Source organism: Halyomorpha halys, unplaced genomic scaffold, assembly GCF_000696795.3.
Source record: "Halyomorpha halys isolate HHAL.00 unplaced genomic scaffold, Hhal_1.1 Scaffold262.1, whole genome shotgun sequence".
In the NCBI taxonomy this organism is placed as follows: domain Eukaryota; kingdom Metazoa; phylum Arthropoda; class Insecta; order Hemiptera; family Pentatomidae; genus Halyomorpha; species Halyomorpha halys.
In genome coordinates, this window is record NW_027109480.1 from 893,712 (window position 1) to 915,739 (window position 22,028).

At 28.7% G+C, this 22,028-nt stretch overlaps 1 protein-coding gene across 1 annotated transcript in view; it reads left to right on the forward strand.

The window, feature by feature from the left end:
- Positions 1 to 17,979, forward strand: part of pnt (pointed) — an 83,468-nt gene extending 65,489 nt beyond the window's left edge. Inside the window, exons 5-9 of the mRNA XM_067047665.1 lie at positions 9,265 to 9,354; positions 11,775 to 11,963; positions 16,832 to 17,050; positions 17,426 to 17,723; positions 17,916 to 17,979. Of these exons, the coding sequence (XP_066903766.1) occupies positions 9,265 to 9,354; positions 11,775 to 11,963; positions 16,832 to 17,050; positions 17,426 to 17,723; positions 17,916 to 17,979 (860 nt within the window). The remainder of the gene's footprint in view (positions 1 to 9,264; positions 9,355 to 11,774; positions 11,964 to 16,831; positions 17,051 to 17,425; positions 17,724 to 17,915) is intronic.
- The last annotated feature ends 4,049 nt before the right edge of the window (positions 17,980 to 22,028 follow it).

The window sequence follows — 22,028 nt, forward strand, 5'->3', positions numbered from 1 at the left end:
TACTACCTGGTTAACGTAAGTTGCCTGTTGAAGTATCATCAAAACAACAACAAAATATCAAATACAATTTTAAAGTTGACAAAAGAGATATATTTCGATTTATTTTTTTAAGCACATTTTAATCCATCTTACAAGGTTAAGCAATAAGTAAATATTGTGCAACAGATTCAATTTATGGAATATGCAAGATAGAGGGTAACCATGTTGAAACAAGTGAGATTACGCAATAGATATGCTCTATTTAATGCTGACTTCAATCCATTGCCCTATTACGTGTGCTTGTTAAAACACTAATGCAACCTTAATGAACGCTATGGTTTCAGTAATAAGTCATTAAGAAGAGTTCTGATGTTCTTTGAGGGGGAGGGCTGTTGTATTGATCCAGTGATTCCGTCTCTTGTCTAGTCAGTTCCGTTACAACAAAATAAGAAAACGCATTTTATTGTTAAACTATTGTCGGCATGTTTATACTTTTATCTTGTTCCTAGAGACACCTGAACTCGGAAGACATCGTTTGATCGTCGCACGGCAGATGCAGCTGAAGAAGCCCGTATACCATCTGGGCAGCACCCGCTCCTTGTTACCTACGACTACTCGCGTAATTTCACTTCATCAAAAAAAAATTCTTATCCTCCTCCGCAGTATGAAATCGTATCAATTTGTTGGGAAATTCGTTTTAAAAATTATTTTTTTTAAGCATTAAGTATTTATAGGACGAAGTAGAAATAGGGTATATAATATGCGTGTTAAAGACTTAATAACATTCAGCTAAGGAAAAATTTAGCTTAGTAAGAATATATTTCTTTATTGCTCATCGAAATAATCAGGACTTAGATCACGACTAATTCCAAATCACTTAATAGACTTAAAGGAAAAACTAATTGGATAAACTTAGGATGATTCTCTCCGAAGATTATGATCGCATCTTCATATTCTTCAGCAAACAGTACGTAAAATAGTAATTTTTCACAATGGCAAAACATATACTTTGTCATAATGTTCCATTTTAATTTTATCCCACATCATTCCTTTTATAATTAGCCCCTACTCTTGTTTTTTCCCTATAAATAGATAATTAACATGATTTATTTTGTCATCTTTAATTAGTTATTTTATATATTAATATTTGTCTGATTTATTTAATTTTCACATTTGACTAAAAAAGTAATGATTTTTTAATTTGCGGGGTCAGATTTGGCTTGAATCCCTAACATTTAACGTTTTATGGTAAAGGTGATTCATGACTAAGTTAAGGGCTGTCCTCGCGGGAAGATGGTGAGATGTGACCCATAGGAGGGTTGTCATCCTTTCAATAATTCAAAAATTCCTAAATTTGAGAATCTACTCCAAATTACGAAAATACTGCTCAATAACTTACTAACAAATCGGATAGTCCAGTTTTCATAAAATATTTTGAAAAAGAGGAAATTTCATAAAATATTCCCCAGAACTCCGATGATTGGGAAATCCGGCCAAAACTATCAGGAAAAATTTTTGAGTTTGATCCCCCTACTTCCCAAATACGTTCTAGAAGCTTTCATTATTTTATTAATAATAATTAGTTATTTGATAAATACCTTTTTTCATTAGGTTATTTATTGAATATTACAAAAAAACTAATAGTTATGAAGTCTTCAATATTATTAATTGGGTTGACCGATAAATAATTAATTTCAGGTTTTAAAACCTGGGTTATCAATTTAATAGAATTATTTGATTAACATTTATTTAATTGTTTTTCCTTTTTCAGTCTAGTGCTCATTATTGAAATGAAATGTTAATATGGTAGCTCTTTAATATATCTGTCCTTTCTAATTGGATAATAATTATTTTTCCCATATTAATTAGATGAGTATTTTATTCCGAAATGTTTGATTTATTCATATAATTTTCCCGTTTTCTGTGATTCTGTTTCTAAATATTATTTAAGCTCGTGGTTACATTTTGATAATTCAAAAAGAAAAAGAAAAGAATTTTAACAAACAGAATAAATTATCGCTTTCATTCTTTATTCCGGGCCTACAGCAGGACAGGTGGACTGACGATAGTATTTTCTATTCATTATGTACGCTGTGTTACGCCTTGACGTCGTAACTTTTATCATCTTCACTGAACACCTGATGAAAAACATAAGAGCCTCTGAGTCATTTTTTTGAATAAGGAGTTTTCAGATTACGAAGACGTTATACAAATGAATTTTACTGACGTTAGTTAGGATGTTTTATGAATTCTAACTAAGGCGTCTGAAATAAATATAACATATACATGAACATACATTTTTGATCCATTTATTAGAGTATTTATTGGAATATTCCTTCAAGGATGGAGTTGAGACATGGAGTACGCCTAGAGATTTTTTTCGTTATTACCACTTGGTGAGAAAGATTAGTGTTCTTTTTTTCATTTTTACGGTCAATGTAAAGTTTTGTTAAACGAGCCTTTCCTTTCTTGTATTTGTATAAAAATATTGCATAAAATATTTATTAAAATATTATTAAAAATTAAGTTTAGAAAAAATCAATGTGGTTTGGGTTTAGCATATGTATAAAACTCAAAAACCTATTGATATCTATCTGCAAAAATTGTAGAAAAAACAAATATCGTCTGCTGATATTTTTTCCCATAGAACCGTCCTGCATTAGTCTGAGTTTTTATATATTTATTTTTAAAAAATACTACCTGTTTCTACCAAGTAATGTAAATTAAAAATTTAAAGCCGATTAATAGCGATCTAAAAAATTAAAAATTTGTCCGATGGTATTACTGTCTGCCCCAGTTGGAAACATCCAAGCATCATTTCGTTTTTGTTTTTTCACCCAGGTTTTTTATTTTATTTTATATATATTTAATTTAATTTAGAAGTGCCATGTACTTCTGCCAGGTGATGTACAAGATTCAGTATGGAGGAGATAATATGAGCGCAACCCCTTACAAAACTGGTTTGGTCCCTGAACCTTTTTGTGATGTAAATTTTCTCGACGCAATGGAATCGTTTTATGCATGGCTTCTTTTCACGAAACCGCATCGTTTATCTGTCTGGGAAACGCGCCTGTGAAAACCATTCCCGAGGTTTGATTCGCTTTTAACGTTTATTTATGAATTTATCCTTTGTAGTCGAAGAAATAACTAACAAATCTGCATCTTGAAGGCTTTAATAAGATAATAAAATGGACGGTCTTTTACAAAGGCCTTAAAAGCCTTCTTACTACGTAGTGACCCTGGACTTACTTAACAGTCCAGAACGCCCCACCAGAGCAGGTACTCCTATAACGTTCTGTTAACTTTTATATTTTCTGTTAAATTAAAATTTTACAAGTATTTTTTTCCTATTATATGAACAATAGAAAATACCCTAAAAAAATATTTTATTTCATTATTAAAAAAAAAATGACGTCTATGATGTCTAACCATAAGAAATGAGATCGTTTGATGATTAGTATAAGATTAATGTAAATCGACTTTTGAGCCTTCATATTCTCCATATCATTAATTAAATAATAGTAGTAATGATTAAAATATTTCATATTTTATTGAAGTCGCGTATTTGTGTAATAGTCTTTTGGTTAGATTTTTTAATAATTCATCTAAATCCTGGTTTTGTAAGCTTGAAAACTGTTTCTACCTTCTTATTTATAAACCAAAGCATGAGTGAACCCGCACAGGGCTGATTTATTACATCTTATATACATCAGTATTTTCCAGTGTATCTGAACCTTTTGCATAAAATAATCTCCGATCAGATCCTTTTAAAAATAAGTTTTATTTGATTAATGCAGCTAATATCTGAAGTAAAAAATTGGTATCGAGGGGAATAAACAACATAAAATATTCACTTTTTTAAAAAATTTCAATACATTTAAACGGATGGTAAAGTTTTCTCATTAAAATTAATATAAACCGGTATGGTGTCCATCACGTCTTAGTATATTAAGTAATTGATATATCTTTTTTATAATGCTATCGAATTAATACTATAAAAAGATAAATTTTAGTTAAATTTTCAAATTTAATTATACCAAATGTTTTAAATTTATGAACTAATCCAGTTTTAAGTAGAGTTTAAAATTTATTCATAATGATGGCCAAACAAGGATGGTCTTTCTCTCTCGTCCTATGTCTATGAAGTGACAATTCTTTTTTTCCGGATTTGAGTGGATTTTTTTTCCTTCTTTGTGAACGCTCGAAGGACGCTTGAAAAACGGTGAAGTTGATTTTTTTGTTTTTCCATCAGCCTGTTTTTTCGGTATGTAATTAGTTCGGTCTCCCTGTTGGCTGCAGCCTTGAAAGCTCGTTTTTGCCGGGAGAAGAATGACTAAGGTGGAAGGGGATGCCACGCCCCCAGCCTCCAATGCGCAGGCGCATCTTCCTCCAATCACTGCATTCTCATCCCCTCCAACTTATCTATCCCTTTTTATCCCGGACCTCCTGCTTTCATTCATCCCAATACATGATGGGCTCGAACTCCTTTCCAATACTTGTATCAAGTTCTACACCATAGTATTTTAATTCATCAATAAAAATTGCATTTAAACTAACTATTGTGAATAGTTAAGGTCATAAATATTTAAAAATAATTTTAAATAAACTTACGAATTATGTTTACTCTTCAACATACGAAGCCTTCGTTGTAGAAAAATGTATTTTCAGAATCGAACATTAAATTATTGTGAAACGCTAGAAGTGTTAGCAGACGTGAAATATTGAAAATATTAGTATTTTATAATTTTTTTAATAAATAATTATTAAATATAGTAGCTTATTTAAAAAAAAAAAAATGTTTTTAACTTTTAGAGATTTTGTTTCACCCTCTCTTGATAACTTCGTTTAACAGTAAATTATACTAACAACAATATCACAAAAAACAACTTCCACCAACCAATAAATTTTGCACCTCATTGCTATTAAATATAGTGGCTAATGTCTCATATAAATTCTCTGAACTGTCTCTCTATTCGCGGTCTAACCCCGAATCATATGGATATTAAGAAAGATCTGGGTTATTAAAGAATTTGGTTTGTAGATTTTTTATATGTACAAACAAATCTAATGTCAAAGCATTGACATACTCATATATGTAGATACATAGTCAGCGGTTCTTGAACCTAAATATGTATTCATAACCTAGACAGAAAATAGAGGAAATCAAAGGCATTGCGCAAGGGTTCAACTCTTGTTCAACATGATTGATCTGCGCTGTAACGTTTTCACTATTCACTAGGAATAAATTAATGATCGACATTTCTCGAACGAGAGACAATGGACCTTATTACGCAATTCGCCTGGTTTGAATTTTTTTTTTCTGTGTAGCAATTAAAATATTCTTGTGTCATTGTCAGCAATAATACTATTTGTGTGAATACTAAGTGATTTGATTCCATTTAATTTGTTAATAAATTCGATTATTTATCATGTGTTATTTTAATCATGAATTATTTGTTGAAAAGTGCAAAGCTACCTTATAATTTTATTGTACGAGCCATTGGTTAGACCTTGTTGTTAACTATTTGAATTCAGTCGTTTCATTTTCAATAATTTATTGTGATTATAGGTAATAAACATTTAAAAAGTAATGACTGAGTTTTATGAAGTAGAAATAAAATGGTGAAGTATTTCTTGGAATGCGGAATTACATATCTTTCTTTTACCAACTTTTCAGGATGGACTGTATATAAGTATGTACGTATCTGTGTGTGTGATTGTCTGAGGCCTGCTCCCCCCCCCTTGACGAACTCCTGCCTACACCCATGGTACTTGTTGCGAGATTCCTCCACAAATTAAATATATGTTCCCGATTTGTGTGAAAACTGGAAGATTAGACGTAGACATTGTAGACGACTAAAATCGCTTGACGTATTTTATGCTGGATACGTTTTTGTCACGCTGCTCTAGAAAGTATGATTTGCTGATTTCAGCTTCTTGAATAGTATTTTTAGCACATATTTCTCAAGGTAAGGAGAGCTCTGCTGCTCATGTCTTTGGCATAATTAACAAATAAAGATGTTACTCCTCACAAGTTAAAATTAAATGATCATGATTTTGTGCAGGAAGAAAATTTTTCATATTTCATTTATTAATTCGCAGCTATATCAAATTTAATTATACCTTAATTTGATTTCTTAATAGGTATTTCTGATATTAGTGATCGGCTAGCTTGACCTTAGACTGATCTACTTTGAACCAACTAACAACTTTGAGTGAACTAGAAAAAGTTCAAATTACAGTATTTAATTTTTTAATATGTTCATTTTTATCTCTTAATTTTTAAAGTTTTTATCATTTTCTTTATTTTATTGTTATTGAACATAGTTTTTTGTGTAAACCCTGCGTGATACGTTAGTTGGAAATTCATGAAATGTCGGGTAAAAGACCTGTAATAAGTTAACATTTAATTTTATAAGCAATAAACTGTAATAAATGTCATTAATATAAAAAAAATTAAATATTGATTACATTATCTCCTATTCAGAATTAGTACTATTGGAGTAGCTCTGATCTCAATTATTTTGGATAAACAGGGTTCTATTTGTGTACTACAGAATGCGAAATATTATTTATGGCTACTTTAAGGATTGGAATTTACCAAGTGATCTTAGTATAATTTCGATACTAACGGTTATCAACATTGTAAGGGCGATAAGTTGTAATTGTACAACTATTCATTTTTATAATTAGCTCTGTACAGACACTCCGTTCCTAATACCACCTTTGATCCAGAGAACTGTGTCTGACTCCCTGATAAAGTGTACGACCCCGGTCTCTCAAAATTTCCATTCGGCGGTGATGCTGTAATCGAAGTATCCGGTCGATGAATGTATTCAGGTGAAATTGGCCCCGGTGTTCGGGGGGGGGGAGCAAAGGAACTACGGTTGGTTGATCCGCCGCGCCCACAATAGAACGCCTCTCTTTACCGCTTAGCACCGATTCTAAAACAAAACCCAGTCAAAAACCACGACCTCAATTCGGTAGAGAGCTCACTGAAAAATAATAATCGAATAAAACAAAAAAAAAAAATTCTTGAATATCCGTTAATAACTAGTTCAGGCATTATTAGTTTCGAAAACAACTAAATCGCATAAAGTTTACTCCCGTTTATCCGGAATAAGGTGGTCGGGATGATTCCTTATAACGTTCACATTCTGTATAAGAGATAGTATGATTAGTATATATAAAATCTGGTGAGTACGCGTATCTCCCAATATTCATGTACTAAGAAAATTCATTTATTAGGGTTTCTCGAGGTAAAATTAACGAATATTTTTGTTTCGAAGAATGCGATCCGAAGAGTTCGGACGGTCTCGCCTTTTCCGATTTGAACTTCTGTCTCTATTTTTCCGATTTAAATATGTATCAAATTCTTTAGTATTTTGTATTTATTTATTATTGCCAACAATGACAACTGATTATTTACTTAAAATAAGTAAAATTAAAGGTACTTTAGACAGAGAAGTTTTACAGATTCTTCATTTATGGCCTGTTAAATTATTTCTATGAGGACAAGACCTAACTGGTACTGAAGAATATTTAATGATAGATTAATTTACCGAGTTTGATCAAAATCTTTTGAGCCATTTTTGATAAAATCCTAAAGTTTTTAAATCGGTTCTGTATTATGGGACTTCTAGTTGGCAAATTTAACCAAAAACCTTTAAACATCCCAAGCATTGAATCTTGAAGATGTAATTTCAGTTTTGTACGATTTCTCTTTTTTGAGTTTGGCTGTTTACACACAGGCCATCTTGCGAGAATTAGTTAACTCTAGTAAACTCTAAATCTAAATTGTACACGATCGCAATACTCCCTGTTACTATATACTCCATATATCGGGGAGTAAAAGTAAATATTATTTATATTAATAATATTTATTAAAATAATGTAAACAGAAACATTTTGTTCCATGAAGATTACTATTCTGTTATTTTTGTTCGTTATATTATACAAAACCACTACAAATACACATCCATTTAAAATTTAAAATAAAAGAAAATTTGTTTATGCATTTTAATTTCGTACTTAGCTATTTTAAATTTCTGTGAACATGTAGTATAAATTCGAATCAGTTTAAAAACAAAACAAAAAAGGAGTAGCTACAACATGGCGGCGGAACCCGCAATACACTACTGCTCTCGATAAGGGGCTATGGATAGATATTTACATGTCTTTCAAATTAAACAAGATAAATTTTCCTAAATTAAAAAAAAAATCTGATTAATAATCGTTTTCGCATAAAATGACTGATCAGAAATAGGAGCTCCAGGAGTAATTAATAAAAAGGTTTAATTTAATAAAATATATTTTAGTAACTATTATAAGTTTATAAAATTTTTTAAACTTTTATTTCACCCATCTCAATAAAAACATCGGATTTAAGATTATTTATTATTTTCCTCCTGACATTTTTATCTATTAATTTCTGTACTTGAGTTATTATCTCGTTCTTTTAATTTTTTGTTTGTTCATTGTTTTGATTAAATTTCTTGCTTTGTGATTATGTCAATATACTTATTGAGTTTAGTGATCCAAGAAAATAAAGAAGATCGTAATTATTCTAAGACTGAAACATGAAATTTGTGTTAATTTCAGCATTTATTTGAAAAAGTTAATTGGCTCATTAACTTAACTTAAAATTTATTTTTATATAGCTCACCTATCCCCTTCCTTAAAAGCCACTTAATGTTATTAACATTACTAATATTATTAGTGCTTGTGTTAAACAATGTAGGTATACAAATGTCTTAGTACCGATTAATATTTATTTTTAATAGAAAATTAAAAATGGAGGTGCAAATATACTTTCATTTTTGACTATCGAGGTTGAATCGTTATAATTGATACTGCTTCTAAATGGTTTGATGTAATCATTATTGTGTTTGAAAATTTCGTATTTTTATTCATAAGGTCCTTCATTATCGAATTAGTTGTATGATAAAATTAATTGTTCATTATTGAAGCTTATTCGATTCAATATGAACGGAACGTATTTAAAATGTTTACCAATGCCTGTGTGCAGTCTAATGAATAGCTTTAATACTTTCTTAGCAATTATTCTTTTGAAATCAACTGATGCATATTTGTTTATTGTAAAATAACAGATTATTTTCATGTTATATATACATTTTTTGTCAAATGAACTAATTCAAATCCATACCTCACGATTTTAACTACAATATACTGTTGCTAAAACCGTCGAGTGAACAAATTAAATTTTTATATGCCGAATTTTAATAACTATTTAGTTGGGTAAAAGTGTTCTTATTTATATTCTAGGAGGATACAATTCGACCAGGCGAGAAGACAGCCCCCAACCCAGTGGACTTCTTCACCTCAGGCCAACACCGACCTACAGCCTAAAACAAAGTATGTTATTTAATTTTAAGTGAAATAAATATATATATGCGCACACATACAATAGCATTATTTATTGTCCACCAGATAATATTTATCGTGATCTATTTCCGATTTGTTGAGTTTTAAAAATAATTTTGAACAGCAACAAATTGGTTGTTAACAATTTCATTCCGTTAGGCGGTTATCCAATCTGTGATTGCAACAGTTAATGTAAGGTTGACTGCCAATAGTAATTACACGAAACCCCGTGCGTGCTATTCCTGCATGTGAGCTTATGTGTACAAGTTACGACTCGTTGTGACATGATATGATTTAATCATTTGTTAATTTTTTCAAAATTGTATTGCTCCATCAAAATTAGCACTCCTCATCCCCCATTGTATTTGTAGTTGAATTGTAGGATTTTTTCATCCCCTCCCTTGCAACATAAGATATGCATGAACCCTAACTTAAAGATGTTCTTTTCGAAAGCATGCATTAAATGTATCATTTACGAGAAAACTATTCTATTCTATAATGATTTTCATTAATTTTAAAATTTATTTTTATATTTAAACATTTTTTTTTCTTACATAATAGAAATTTTATAATTAATTAAAATGGATTATGTCTCAGTTAATAATACAATAATAAACAGAATTTTATCCGTCTATTCTTTTCAAAGAATTATTCAAAGTACACTGTTTTATGTAATCTTTTTTTTTTTTTTTTTTTTTTTTTTTTCATTTCCACACGGTTAAATAAGTTAAACTTTATTAGTAAATATGGTAATAAAATATTAAAAATGGTAATAAAATATTAAAATAAAGTAATAGGTTTTTAAAATTTATTAAACCACTTTACCTTATCTTTTAGGTTGATTTAATCAAATGTTTATTGAAAATAATAGGTACTTTTTTTTTCTTTCTATGTTTTTTGAGAATCGATGGTGTTTTTTTTTTTATTAAAGCATTTTTATTATTTTTTGTTTTACGTCAACCTATGAATTAGTTTATTTCACATTTCCTTAATATCCTTGGATGACACTTAACGGGGAATGATTATTAGTTATAGATAATTATTATTAAAAACTAAATTTTATATTAGTCGTAGCAATTATTTTCATACTTAAGAAAAATGCTTCATTTCATAAACAAATAAATATAAAAAATCTCTGAAGTTATGTTAGTTTATGATAAAAAAAAATAATAAAGTTTCATTCATTGATTCTCTCCAGCATCAAATTTTGTTTTTTTCTGAAGTACTTATTTAGAATCTATTAAAAAAAAAAAATTAAAATTACATCTTATAAATTAATCACCTACCAAGCTGAAAAATTAAATAATGAAAATAGTTAACTTAAAGAATTAAAATATTTTTTAATTTATTTAAGTATAACATTAATTAGCGAGTTAAAATTTAGCGTAGAAATGAAACACGTCCAAATTTATTAAATATGTCAAATTTCTGATCAAGTCGAATTATTTAAATATAGGTACTGAAAATTCCTTTTTGATGTGATGGTGTGTTGTATATAAAAAAAGGAATATACCAGTATAACAAGGAGTTTACTCTCAAGTCAATGCAATTTAATTACAATTTTAAACAATGTATCCTGTAAAAAATTCACCTCTGTTGAATATTTCAGTATGGTACATTCATACATATATTAAAAATAAAATAAGATTAATGACGGAAATAAATAAAAGAATATATGCTCATTACTAATAAATATAAATGTATGTATTAAATAATAGCAAAATAATTATTCAACCAAGATGGTTTAATTAAGTAGAATCAATCATTTTAAAAACTTTTATAACTATTTAGAAAAATTTTAATAGAAAAATTCTGAAATTTATAGTTTCGATTGAAAAAAATAAATAAGTAAACAACCTTAATTCTTGTATGAAGATAGTCCTGGTGGCGGACTAAAACAAAGATGACCACGAAGCTAGTTGTCATCTTTGTTTCTATCTGCCAGCCCTGACGAAGCCCTCAAAAATATGGAGTGAAACGTTGGACAATAAATAGTTTTCTTTTACTATTTTGATAGCTTTATTGACCGCCACAGACTATCTTCCTACAATCGGCTTCATACGGTCAACTATCTTCTTCTATAATGAACCTTAATTTTTATTTGTAATTATATAACGCAATTTCAGATTCGGTGCTCAGAAAAAAAGAACTACCTATCAAGAACGAATAATCTACATTAAAGCTCAAGAAATATTTATAAATAAATAATATTGAAACATTAAAGTTTAATAATCACATTAAGATGTAATATTCTTTTTTAAATTGGCATTTATCGTCGTTTTCTCGGCTGAAAGATACGTTTGTCAACTTGTTTACTGTTTGTTTTATGACTATCGATTTCAAAAAATCGAATAGGAACTACCGACCATCCCTTATTCTGATCATTCCATTACCATCATGGTTTGTTGCAGACGGTTATAGCGGGAGCGGCGGTGAAGGACCCGGAGGTGGTGAAGAAGGTGGAGGTGGTCCGGCCTATGAGTACCAATCCTTGGACCCTGGACCCCCAGCGTACATGGACCCCGACTTCTATACGGGTAGTCACATCTTGGACCCCAAGTACCATCCTCACTACTCCAAAGCGGCCTACCTCAGGGCAGGTAAGTTCAGTGTAGACTTTCCTCTTTATAAAATAACTAATCATTATTTTATATCTGGTTCCATTTCTATCTCATGGTAGTAACCAAGGCTCCTGTTCTCTTAACGGTTTATATAGCTGACATTCTAACAAATCCTGTTTATTACAAGACGAAGAGAGGTATTACGGAATATAGAATTGAGATTTGGGGCCCACGAAAAACCATCAAATTCCTCTGTATCCAATCTTACATTTGAAAATCTAGAAATCCTCAATGCTCCGTATTATGTTGCAAATTAAATTATTTATGAAGACCTCGACATTCCAATATGGTCCGAGATAAACAGACCTCAACCCTCAAATTCATAACATTTCATCCTTATCTATTCCAGATAACTCAGCATGGTGTCTGAAAAGATGGCTTCAGAATCTAATATCTGTAAAATAGTTATTTAAGTACTACTAATAGATAGTTTCTTCTCAAGCTATTGTCATGTTTCGTAATTCTTGTATCAAATTTACTAATTATGTTTTTAAAATTTTATAAATTTCAATAAGTACAAAAAAATAATTATCTCTGCCTTGTAATGTTCTAATCAATCTAAATTCAGTTTCGCCTCACAGTTCTGAATATTTTGGTAACTGTATTATTTATAGCCTCCGTTGCTTATTTATGTATTCAAATTGATATATAGGCGATGTATGAGATTTATTTATGCATTGAAACAGATTGAAAAACATGCAAGGTTTTTTTAAATGTCTATGTCCTGATGCATATTTCTTATTACTATTTCTGTTTTGTTATATATTGTTATTTTAAAAAAATATATATTTTAAATGCATGTTATAAATATTCATATATATTCTTTATACAAAAATTATTTATCCCTCTAAAATCTTGCTTAGAAAATATTTGTAATAGGTTACCCAATTGATAATATTTTAACCTTATTAAACAAATTTTCAACCACAGTATAAATTATTAATTCGCACTGTGGACTATTTTTAGTCACTGATTCCATTGAAGCTTGATAATAGTCCAATGAAATCATTTGTTTGGAATTCAATCAGTATTAATATTAAAAATCTATTTATTATTATTTTTAATTTTATTGCTTATGAAAGTGCATCGATTAATTCATTGTTGATTTTGTTATACCTATATATTCGCTATTATTTTCAACCCAAATTCGTTAATAAATGTTTTTTAAATTGTGCCAATTTATAGGAAATTGCCATTTTTTTTAATTTTATATAATTGTGTTTGAAACCGCTCATACTTTGTTAAATAAAGAATATATTAAATTTCTTAAATGTAAGGATGATTTTTTTTTTTATATATATGACCTTGTGTAAACAAATTTTTTTGTTGGTAAAGCGTGACGTTTTTGTTTTCGAGCTCTGAATTTAAAATTTCCCGAAAATGTATTGCTAAAGAAATGAAAACATTAAATTAGTTATTACAAAAATATCTATATAGTCGCACACTTTTTTATTATCTGTTAATTATATTTAGTAAAAAAGTGTGCGGCTATATGGATATTTTTGTTACAACTAATAAACAAACCTGTCTAAAACAAGATATTTTATTAGATATGAGAAAATTAAATGTGACAACATATCCCAATCTAATTTTCTATGCCAGTTTTTTTATGCAATGATTTGTGTTTTCATCAACTATTAGAAGACGTATTTTTTAGTGTTCTTTTCTTTCTTTTTTTCGCGTTTTTGTTCTGAAAACCCATAAGATTTCATTTGCCTTGCTTATGCTTATAAAGCCCCCGAATATTATTTTCTGGGAGTAAAGAAAGAGTAAATACGAATAAAAACCTATAGTGAATAAGGGTAATTTCGTTCCCCTAGTTAGTACTTTATTAACATAATTTTAAAAGTAAGAAATGTATATTATTTTATAATATTCCAATAAATATGTATAATAGAATATCATAAATGTTAGTATAATTTTTTAAAGACTTAATTACGTATTATTTCAGTTGATAAAATTGGTAATGGTCTTCGTGATAGTTTCTCTATTGTGGCAAAGAAGAAACCTGTTTGTAATACCCTCTTTTTTAAATGATATATATATATTAATTTGAACCGATTTTACGATTATTATAATTTGTTATCAACATATGCTTTTGTTGGTTGAATACTATTTTTAGTAGTAGTAAGTACGCTTGTAATATCCACAAGCTAAGCAAGCCAGAAGTAATATTTACAGCTAAAGTGGAGACATGATTTGAACATGTAACCTTCTGTTACACCTTCCTCATTTCTGATGTATCCAAACCGTTTCTGGATTTTAGATTTTGATGTGATCACTCATTACAATTTTGTTCGTTGTAATAGGACACTCAAAATTATACATTTTCTATTATGTATATATTATTTTATTAGAAGTCTATTATTTCCTAATAAACAGATCGAATCTACTAAAATATTAGAAAACTCCAGTTACTGATTTGATGAGCCTTGGCAAGCTGGACCAACCGAGTGCAGTAAGCATCCAAGCGAAAATAGACAATGGCGACTAAGATGGCGGCCAACAAAGACAGTTCCCACGACCTGTGGGGAGTGACCTATGTTAATAGCACTAAACTCGAAGAAGTCTTTCAAACGCTGAAATGATGTTGGTCTAAGATTCAACCTCATTTTATTATTCTCTTAAACAATAGAGTTCTTGTAAGCTGCATTCGTTATGAACACAAATACGTTTTCTTTGTAGTTAAATGAAGTTACATCGTGGATATACTATTGCATTATGTTGAAATGCTCTTTAATGGTTAAAGAATTACTCTTAATATTCACAGAGCCAATCTATTTTCGGTAAAATGTCTGTTTCGAATGTTTGAGGTCGATGGCATCTTTGAAAAACGAAGTTGATTTTTCATGGATAAATATTGCGATATTGTGATGTTCCATAACTAAACGAAGCAGATTTCGGAGATAGTTTGAAAATTGACATCCTTCTGAATAAGAAACTTCGCTTTAATCAAATATTAAAATCTTCTGTTTGGTGACAGTGACATAAATGTTTTTATGATAAATGCTTCCGAAATGTAATTCTTCTGAAAAAAATGTTTACCAAAATCTTCAAGCGTTTATTTTTATTATTCTAATATATTACGATGTCGTATATAAACAGAAATAAAATCATATCAATAAATAAGATTTGAAAATTCGATGTTCGTTAGAGAAAAAAAAATTAACCCATTTCGGAACATTTACTTGATAAAGTTCTGAAATAACAAAAATTCAATTCGTGAGTTGGTTCAAACAAAAGTTCAGTTCGGGAGTTTTACGGCGGTCACAATAAAGGAAGATTATGTTTCAAAAACTTAGATTAGTATGTTTTTTTAATTTTTTGTTATCCCTTAACAAGGAAGGAGGGAAAAGCTGTCAGGAGACTAAATAGCTCTCTATATATCGTTCCTGCGAATTTCGAAGTAAAAAAATTTACTAACTAATTTATTTTTTGGGTTGATAAAAAAGACATACTTTGCCAGTATTTTATTCATGCACTTGATAAGATAAGAATTGTTGGAGAAATACTTTTTAACCCTGATTCTATGAACTTAATTCAGTTCAATAATCACAGCAGAAGTCAAAAACATGTTTCATGGCATCAAATTGGTTTTCTTTAAACTTTTTTTTGGGAGGCCCTAAAATAGTTTTACCAATAAGGGCTTCCACTTGTCTTTATTGGCCCTGGGTTGTATAGTAATTCCCTGTTTCTTAGGGATAAAATAATTCGGTTGTTATTAAAGATTTGATCTCTATACTGGCTCAAGTTGTGGGTTGTAGAAGTTATCGACCCTTTCTAATGCCTGTTCCTCAATACATAAATGTTTCTGGTTCATACTATCTAATATTCATATTTTTCAGATATATTTACTCTGAGAACAATGTTTATTCCCCTTTGTAGGTTATATGAGATTCTCCTGCATGTCTTTTTATAACAGCATTTGTTATTAGTCCAGATCTTTGATCCTATCTGTGATCCTCCACTGCAGTCCTCTTCCCCTTTAGAGTGTTTTATTTTTTTTTTAATATGTGATCAAGTAACATAAGGCACAATATGGAGCAGAGCTTCCATCCATATTTTACACCTGTCTTGGTATTCTACAAGTCTACAAGAGTCTTATAGGATTATTTAACAGGAGACTTCTCACTTTGTTCACTATTTTTTTGGAAATTTCAAAGACTATACCCCAGGTCTTAGAATTCCTATGTGAATCTTAAAGTCAAGGGAATTCCACTGCAATCCAGATAGTAAGGCTTCAACAGAAAAAAAAATTCCTAATTTTGGTTTTTGAATGATATGAGTTAAAATTGATTTCTTCCCCCATGAACTCTGAATTTTCAGATCTCATTTTATCATGTTTTAACTCCATGTTTATGTACCATTGATCAATCCATAGTCATTGAATCAGCCAGTGAAGTATTACTTTCAATGTTAGTACATCTTTTTGGTTTGTGTGATCCTAGTATTTCCCCATAACTCATTTGAATTTAACAGTTCCAAGAATAAAGTGCTTGCTATGTTTTTTATAGAGGAAAGCCAATGATAAAGAATAGTTTCTCTGAATTCAATTTGCTTAGTGAATTACTGTGATTTGATTAAAAAGCTTTATTTTTTTTAGTACTCAAAAATTATTTGATGTCATAAATGTTACTAAATAAAAATTCTTATTGATCTTTATATTTTTGCTCCCAATTGTTGGTTACTTTGATGATTTGATCAGCTAGATAATTCATATTTAACTGCTATGAATTTAGCTGTTAAGTTGAGTATTTAAGGAGCTTCGCATTTCATTTTCTAGCTGTACCATTACCACCAATACTCAATATACAAAACTAAATAAATGTCATCTTTTTTGATTTTAGGTGGTCGATATGGACAAAACGATGGTTATAATGATGCTTATAATTATGATGGAACTCCGCCTTATCAAACTGTCCCAAATTTAGCAGCTAGTGGAGGAACATCGGAATGGACTGCAGATATAAATTCACCCCATCCAGCCTTTTTACCCCACAACCCTCAGTCTGCACACGATTCAAAAGTGTTACTGAATCCACCAGTACATCATCCTAACTATTCAAGTATGTATAGAGAACTATTGGATGTATTTAAATAAAATATGTCTCAATATCTTGTTAAAAGTTTTCATTAACTGTTATAACATGCAAAGCCTTGATTATCCTACTTGAGATTAACCAGAGAACTTAAAATTTAATGTCCCTTTAATTCAAAATTGATTGTAACATTCATATTTATTTGATTAATTTCTTTATTCTGTTCTTTAATTACCTATTTCTTCACCTCCCACCCTACCTGGTTAATCGAGGTTTTACTATGAAGTATGAAACTTAATCAATAGCCCAAGTTTCCAAGCTATTAGTTGTATAATACTAGTGGATCTATTTAATCATATCCATCATCATTCTGTATGAAAAATTCATTATTTAAATTTACAGGTGGTGGCCCTTGTTTCACTGGTTCGGGCCCTATTCAGCTTTGGCAGTTTCTGCTTGAGTTATTAACTGACAAGTCTTGTCAAAGTTTTATTTCCTGGACTGGAGATGGTTGGGAATTCAAATTAACAGATCCTGATGAAGTCGCTCGTCGATGGGGCGTCCGTAAGAATAAACCAAAAATGAATTATGAAAAATTAAGTAGAGGATTGAGATATTATTATGATAAAAATATAATACATAAGACAGCAGGGAAAAGATATGTATATCGCTTCGTTTGTGATCTACAAACCTTACTGGGGTAAATACAACTTTGTATCTATTAATTAGGTAGATAATAGAAACTAAAATTAACAAAATTTTGATTTTTATTATTTTTTTAAAATACTCTTCATCTTCATAAAGATCAAAATTTTAGGTTATTCACTACTAAAAAATATCATTTAATATAATAATTATATATATAATTTAATTCTAAATTATTCTGTTTTAGATATTCAGCAGAAGAAATGCATGCTTTAGTTGAACTGAAGCCAGAGAAAAAAGAAGATGATTAATCACCACCTAAATGGATAATTCAAGTCCAGCTGTAACTTTACTGCTATACGAATCTACTCTGAAATACTATAGACCTATGACCATCATTAATTTTTAAGAATTATATTTTCTTTTTCTATTTTTATATTAACCTAATGTTTAGTTTTCGGAAAAAAAAATATATATATCTTTTTTTTTTTAATAGTCAGTAAAAATTTCAAAAACGTCTTACAGTGCAGTAATCCTAAAAATTGTATCTGATTTTGTGTTACTAAAATCAGATTCAAATTCTTGGGTTTTGTGGAACTGAAGAGCTTTTATTCATTCCATTTATTTAGCATATTCAATTTACAAAAAAAAATTTAATATTTTTACGGTTCCTTGTCATTTGTGTACATAAGAAAATATGTTTTGTAGATTTTTTTTGGATGCAAATGTGATCCTAGCAGATCAAAAGGTTTTTTTATTATAACATTAACTAATAGATTATGTTAGATATTACTGTATTATATGAGAGAATTGATTTATTTTTCATTGTTTCTTTTTTATTTAAAAAATAAAAATTTTTGAAATAGTAATCAAAATTATATGTATTTTAAACTCTCTTTTATCCTGAAGTTGCCAGAATAGATTTAAAAATCATCAATTAATTAATATACTCATCATAAATGAAATTAAGGAAAGAAGTCTTATCATTTTCTTTTTTTTATCTGAGATGTGCTGGGATAAGAGAGAGTTTACCATATTATATAAAACATTGTTCATATTTTAAGTATTAAATACTGTTACAAAAATAAGTATATTGTTCTTGAGTGTTTTCTATGAAATAAACACAAGTTATTAAAAATATGTTTTGTGTAAACATTCATTTCTTGAATCTTATATTATTTTCTGCTATTACTAAAATAATTTTTTTAATTGTAAAAATTTTAATCAAATTGCAAAAAAATGTTATATTGTTTCTCAATTCTACTTCATTTTATGTTAGAATTTTATCAATTCTCTTGTATTGAGTGCTCTACTTAGTGTAGGTTTTGTAAGCTAACAAAGCTACTTAAAAATTTTGTTATTATACCAAAATGTTTATCTTACAAAAAGAGATTAAAATTATATTATTAACATATTTTTTCATGAAAGAAATATCTTGTGTTGTACTGGCTATTATTATAAAAAATTTAAAATGTTATACTGAAAATAGATATGGGACATCCAATTTTTTTTTTTAAATTAGTTATACATTAAGTTACATATGCATTTATTTTTATTTTTTTCTAATTTAAACTATCTGGTGCATCTTCTCACTGATAATCAGATTTGGTTAGGTGTAAATTATTGTTATTTAATAGGATTGTGGACAAGTGATCCTAGCTAGTCTTCTAGGCTTTATTTTATTCATAGTTTTAAAGTATATGAACATGTTTTAAATGTGTGTTGATAATTTTTTTTAATGATTTTCTGGTCTCGTATGACATCTGATGTCTTAGGAAAACCAAACTATAATATTAAGTTAGAATTGAAGTTATTTTAATGTTCTTAAAATTTTGAAAATTTTTGATGGTCATATTTAATTGAATGTTAATATTATAAAGAAAATATATTATATTTTTTAATTCACGAGTTTCGTTCTGTATTTATTTATTGTTTAATGTCAAAAAAGTTAACTTAAAAAAATTTAAAAAAAAAACATTGAATTTCAAAATATTATATTGTTAAGAAAACACATGAAACTGTTGTTTGTATTTTCATGTAACTTGTAAATATTGTGTAGATATTATATTTTTACTGTGTTAGTTAAAATAAACAATTATCACAAATATATAGCTGAATTAATTGTTCAGCTATCTACTCTTTTTGTGTTATTAAAAGTTAAAGTTGTGTGTAAATATTACTTATAAAATACTATTCATTAATTTAATGTGTGAATGTGTATATACTACACACACATAAACCCATATATTCATATTCAGTGTATTATCTGTCTTTATAAATAAAGAAACATGCTGTATTTAGTTATGTCATTTTTTGACATAATTTGAATTGTATGTTTTGCTACTTATATTTGTTTTTGTGTACAATTAACCTTACAAATTCAATATTTTTTTATTAATGTGCCATTATATTTTGAGTATGTATGAAGTATTTATACAATCTAAAGATTTTTCTTTGCATCATCTTACAAAAATATTCAAATCAATATTCATGTTCAGAATCCAACAGAAACGAGATGTGGCTAAACGATACTTTAGAAAAGGTTAAATATTGATACAGCACTTATTTCATCTCACATTGTAAGAAAAAAAGTTATTAAAAAAAAAGATTAAATTATACAATGGATCTCAACAGTTTTATTTTAAACAATTTAGTTTGATATAACTATAAAAAATACATAAAATTTTTTTGTAATATTGAATAAAAGTAGATGTTATTATTATCCTAAAATGAAACATTGCTTTTTATTAACATTTCCATTATACTGGTATTAAACTAATTAAAAATTTCAACATAAACATTTATTAAGGCATGGTGAATATTCAGTGAAAGTTAATATATTTTTTTTAAAAGATTTATTAACAATCAAATAGTTGTTTTATTATTTTAAATGAAAATATTTCGTGTACTTGAGAAAAATTAGTAAAATCATATAATCAATTTTTATGAAAGTTAATCATTATCGCCTTATTTATATGTAGTAGACTCAATAGTTTGTTGCTGACAGAACTAGTAAATTATATTTTGGGCAGAAGTGATGTCCGATTTTTGTTAATTTAATATGTTTAAGAAACGTCCCAGATTGATTTTTTTTTTTCAAGAATTTAAAAAAAAAAAGGAATAATCCCTGAGAAGAAAAATACCTTTTCCATTTTGCAGTATTTACACTTGTTGGACCCAAATTATGTCGCAGGTTTTGTAATTTTTAATTAGTGAGTAGGTGTTTGTCTAGATGAGGGAAGATCAGGGAGGATACAAAGTTGATTTACACATGTGTATAAATTTTTGTATGGCCAGGACAGCAGTGCAGTAACATCCTTTCCAAATTTTTGATTAGTCTAGACATTACTCCTTGTATAGATAGGTGCCTTTAAAGCAAGGTTTGAGACTAATGGTTTAATTTTTTTCAAGCTGCTCACATAGCATTTTGGTTGTTAAAGTCTGCAATTGCTTGATATAAAACATGTATTTTCCTCTTAATTTCATCTTTGGGTTAAGAATTAAATTTATTTTCTAAGAAGCTGTCTTTTCTTGTTCAGAGTGTGAAATACCAGTTACAGTTCCCTATTCGAAATCCTTCCTCTCACAATCTGTAATTAATAAGTAGTAAAGACACTGATCTGCAATATCAGACTAACAATGTTTTCAGATTTCTATTTAGCCTTATACTTAAAAAACTATTTTTCAACCTTGACCGGATAGTTTTTCGAGAAGAACATTATTCATTAGCACTAGGTGAATGATGTATAATGTTATACTAAATAAACTAAAACCTATACTAAGCATTACTGACTTTTACTTAATATAATGTATGCTTTATAAAAATTATGGAGAAACAAAAAATTCACATCCAAGTGTTGACAGTTGATAAGGTGCAATAATTCACTATTGAGGCATATACGTATGGCAGTAACATAACACTGCAGCAAAAGGTATTAACTATCAACCAAAACCTGATAATAAAATATAAAGTTTTATGCATTTATTAGGAAGACAGTTGTGATGGGAACAGGCATTAAATCCATCCTTGAATGTTATCAATCTGTGGTCATTGTGTTCAATGTCTTAAATAAATTTAAAAAAAGAACTCAGCTTATTGAGAATTGATCTTTTCAAAATAAGCTTTAGGATGTCATTTACATTGCATCACTATGGCATAAGAAATCTGATATGAGCATTCCAGCTCATAGCGATTATCCGTCTTAATGAGTACATGACAAAAGAGCTAAGATGTTAATTTTTAATAAACCCTAAGAAGAGCCCTTTTTAAAATTTTCAATTAGATTGTTTTAATTTAATTATTTCAAAATTTTGGGGCATCCACTTATGACAACCATTAAATAATAAATAGTTGACTACA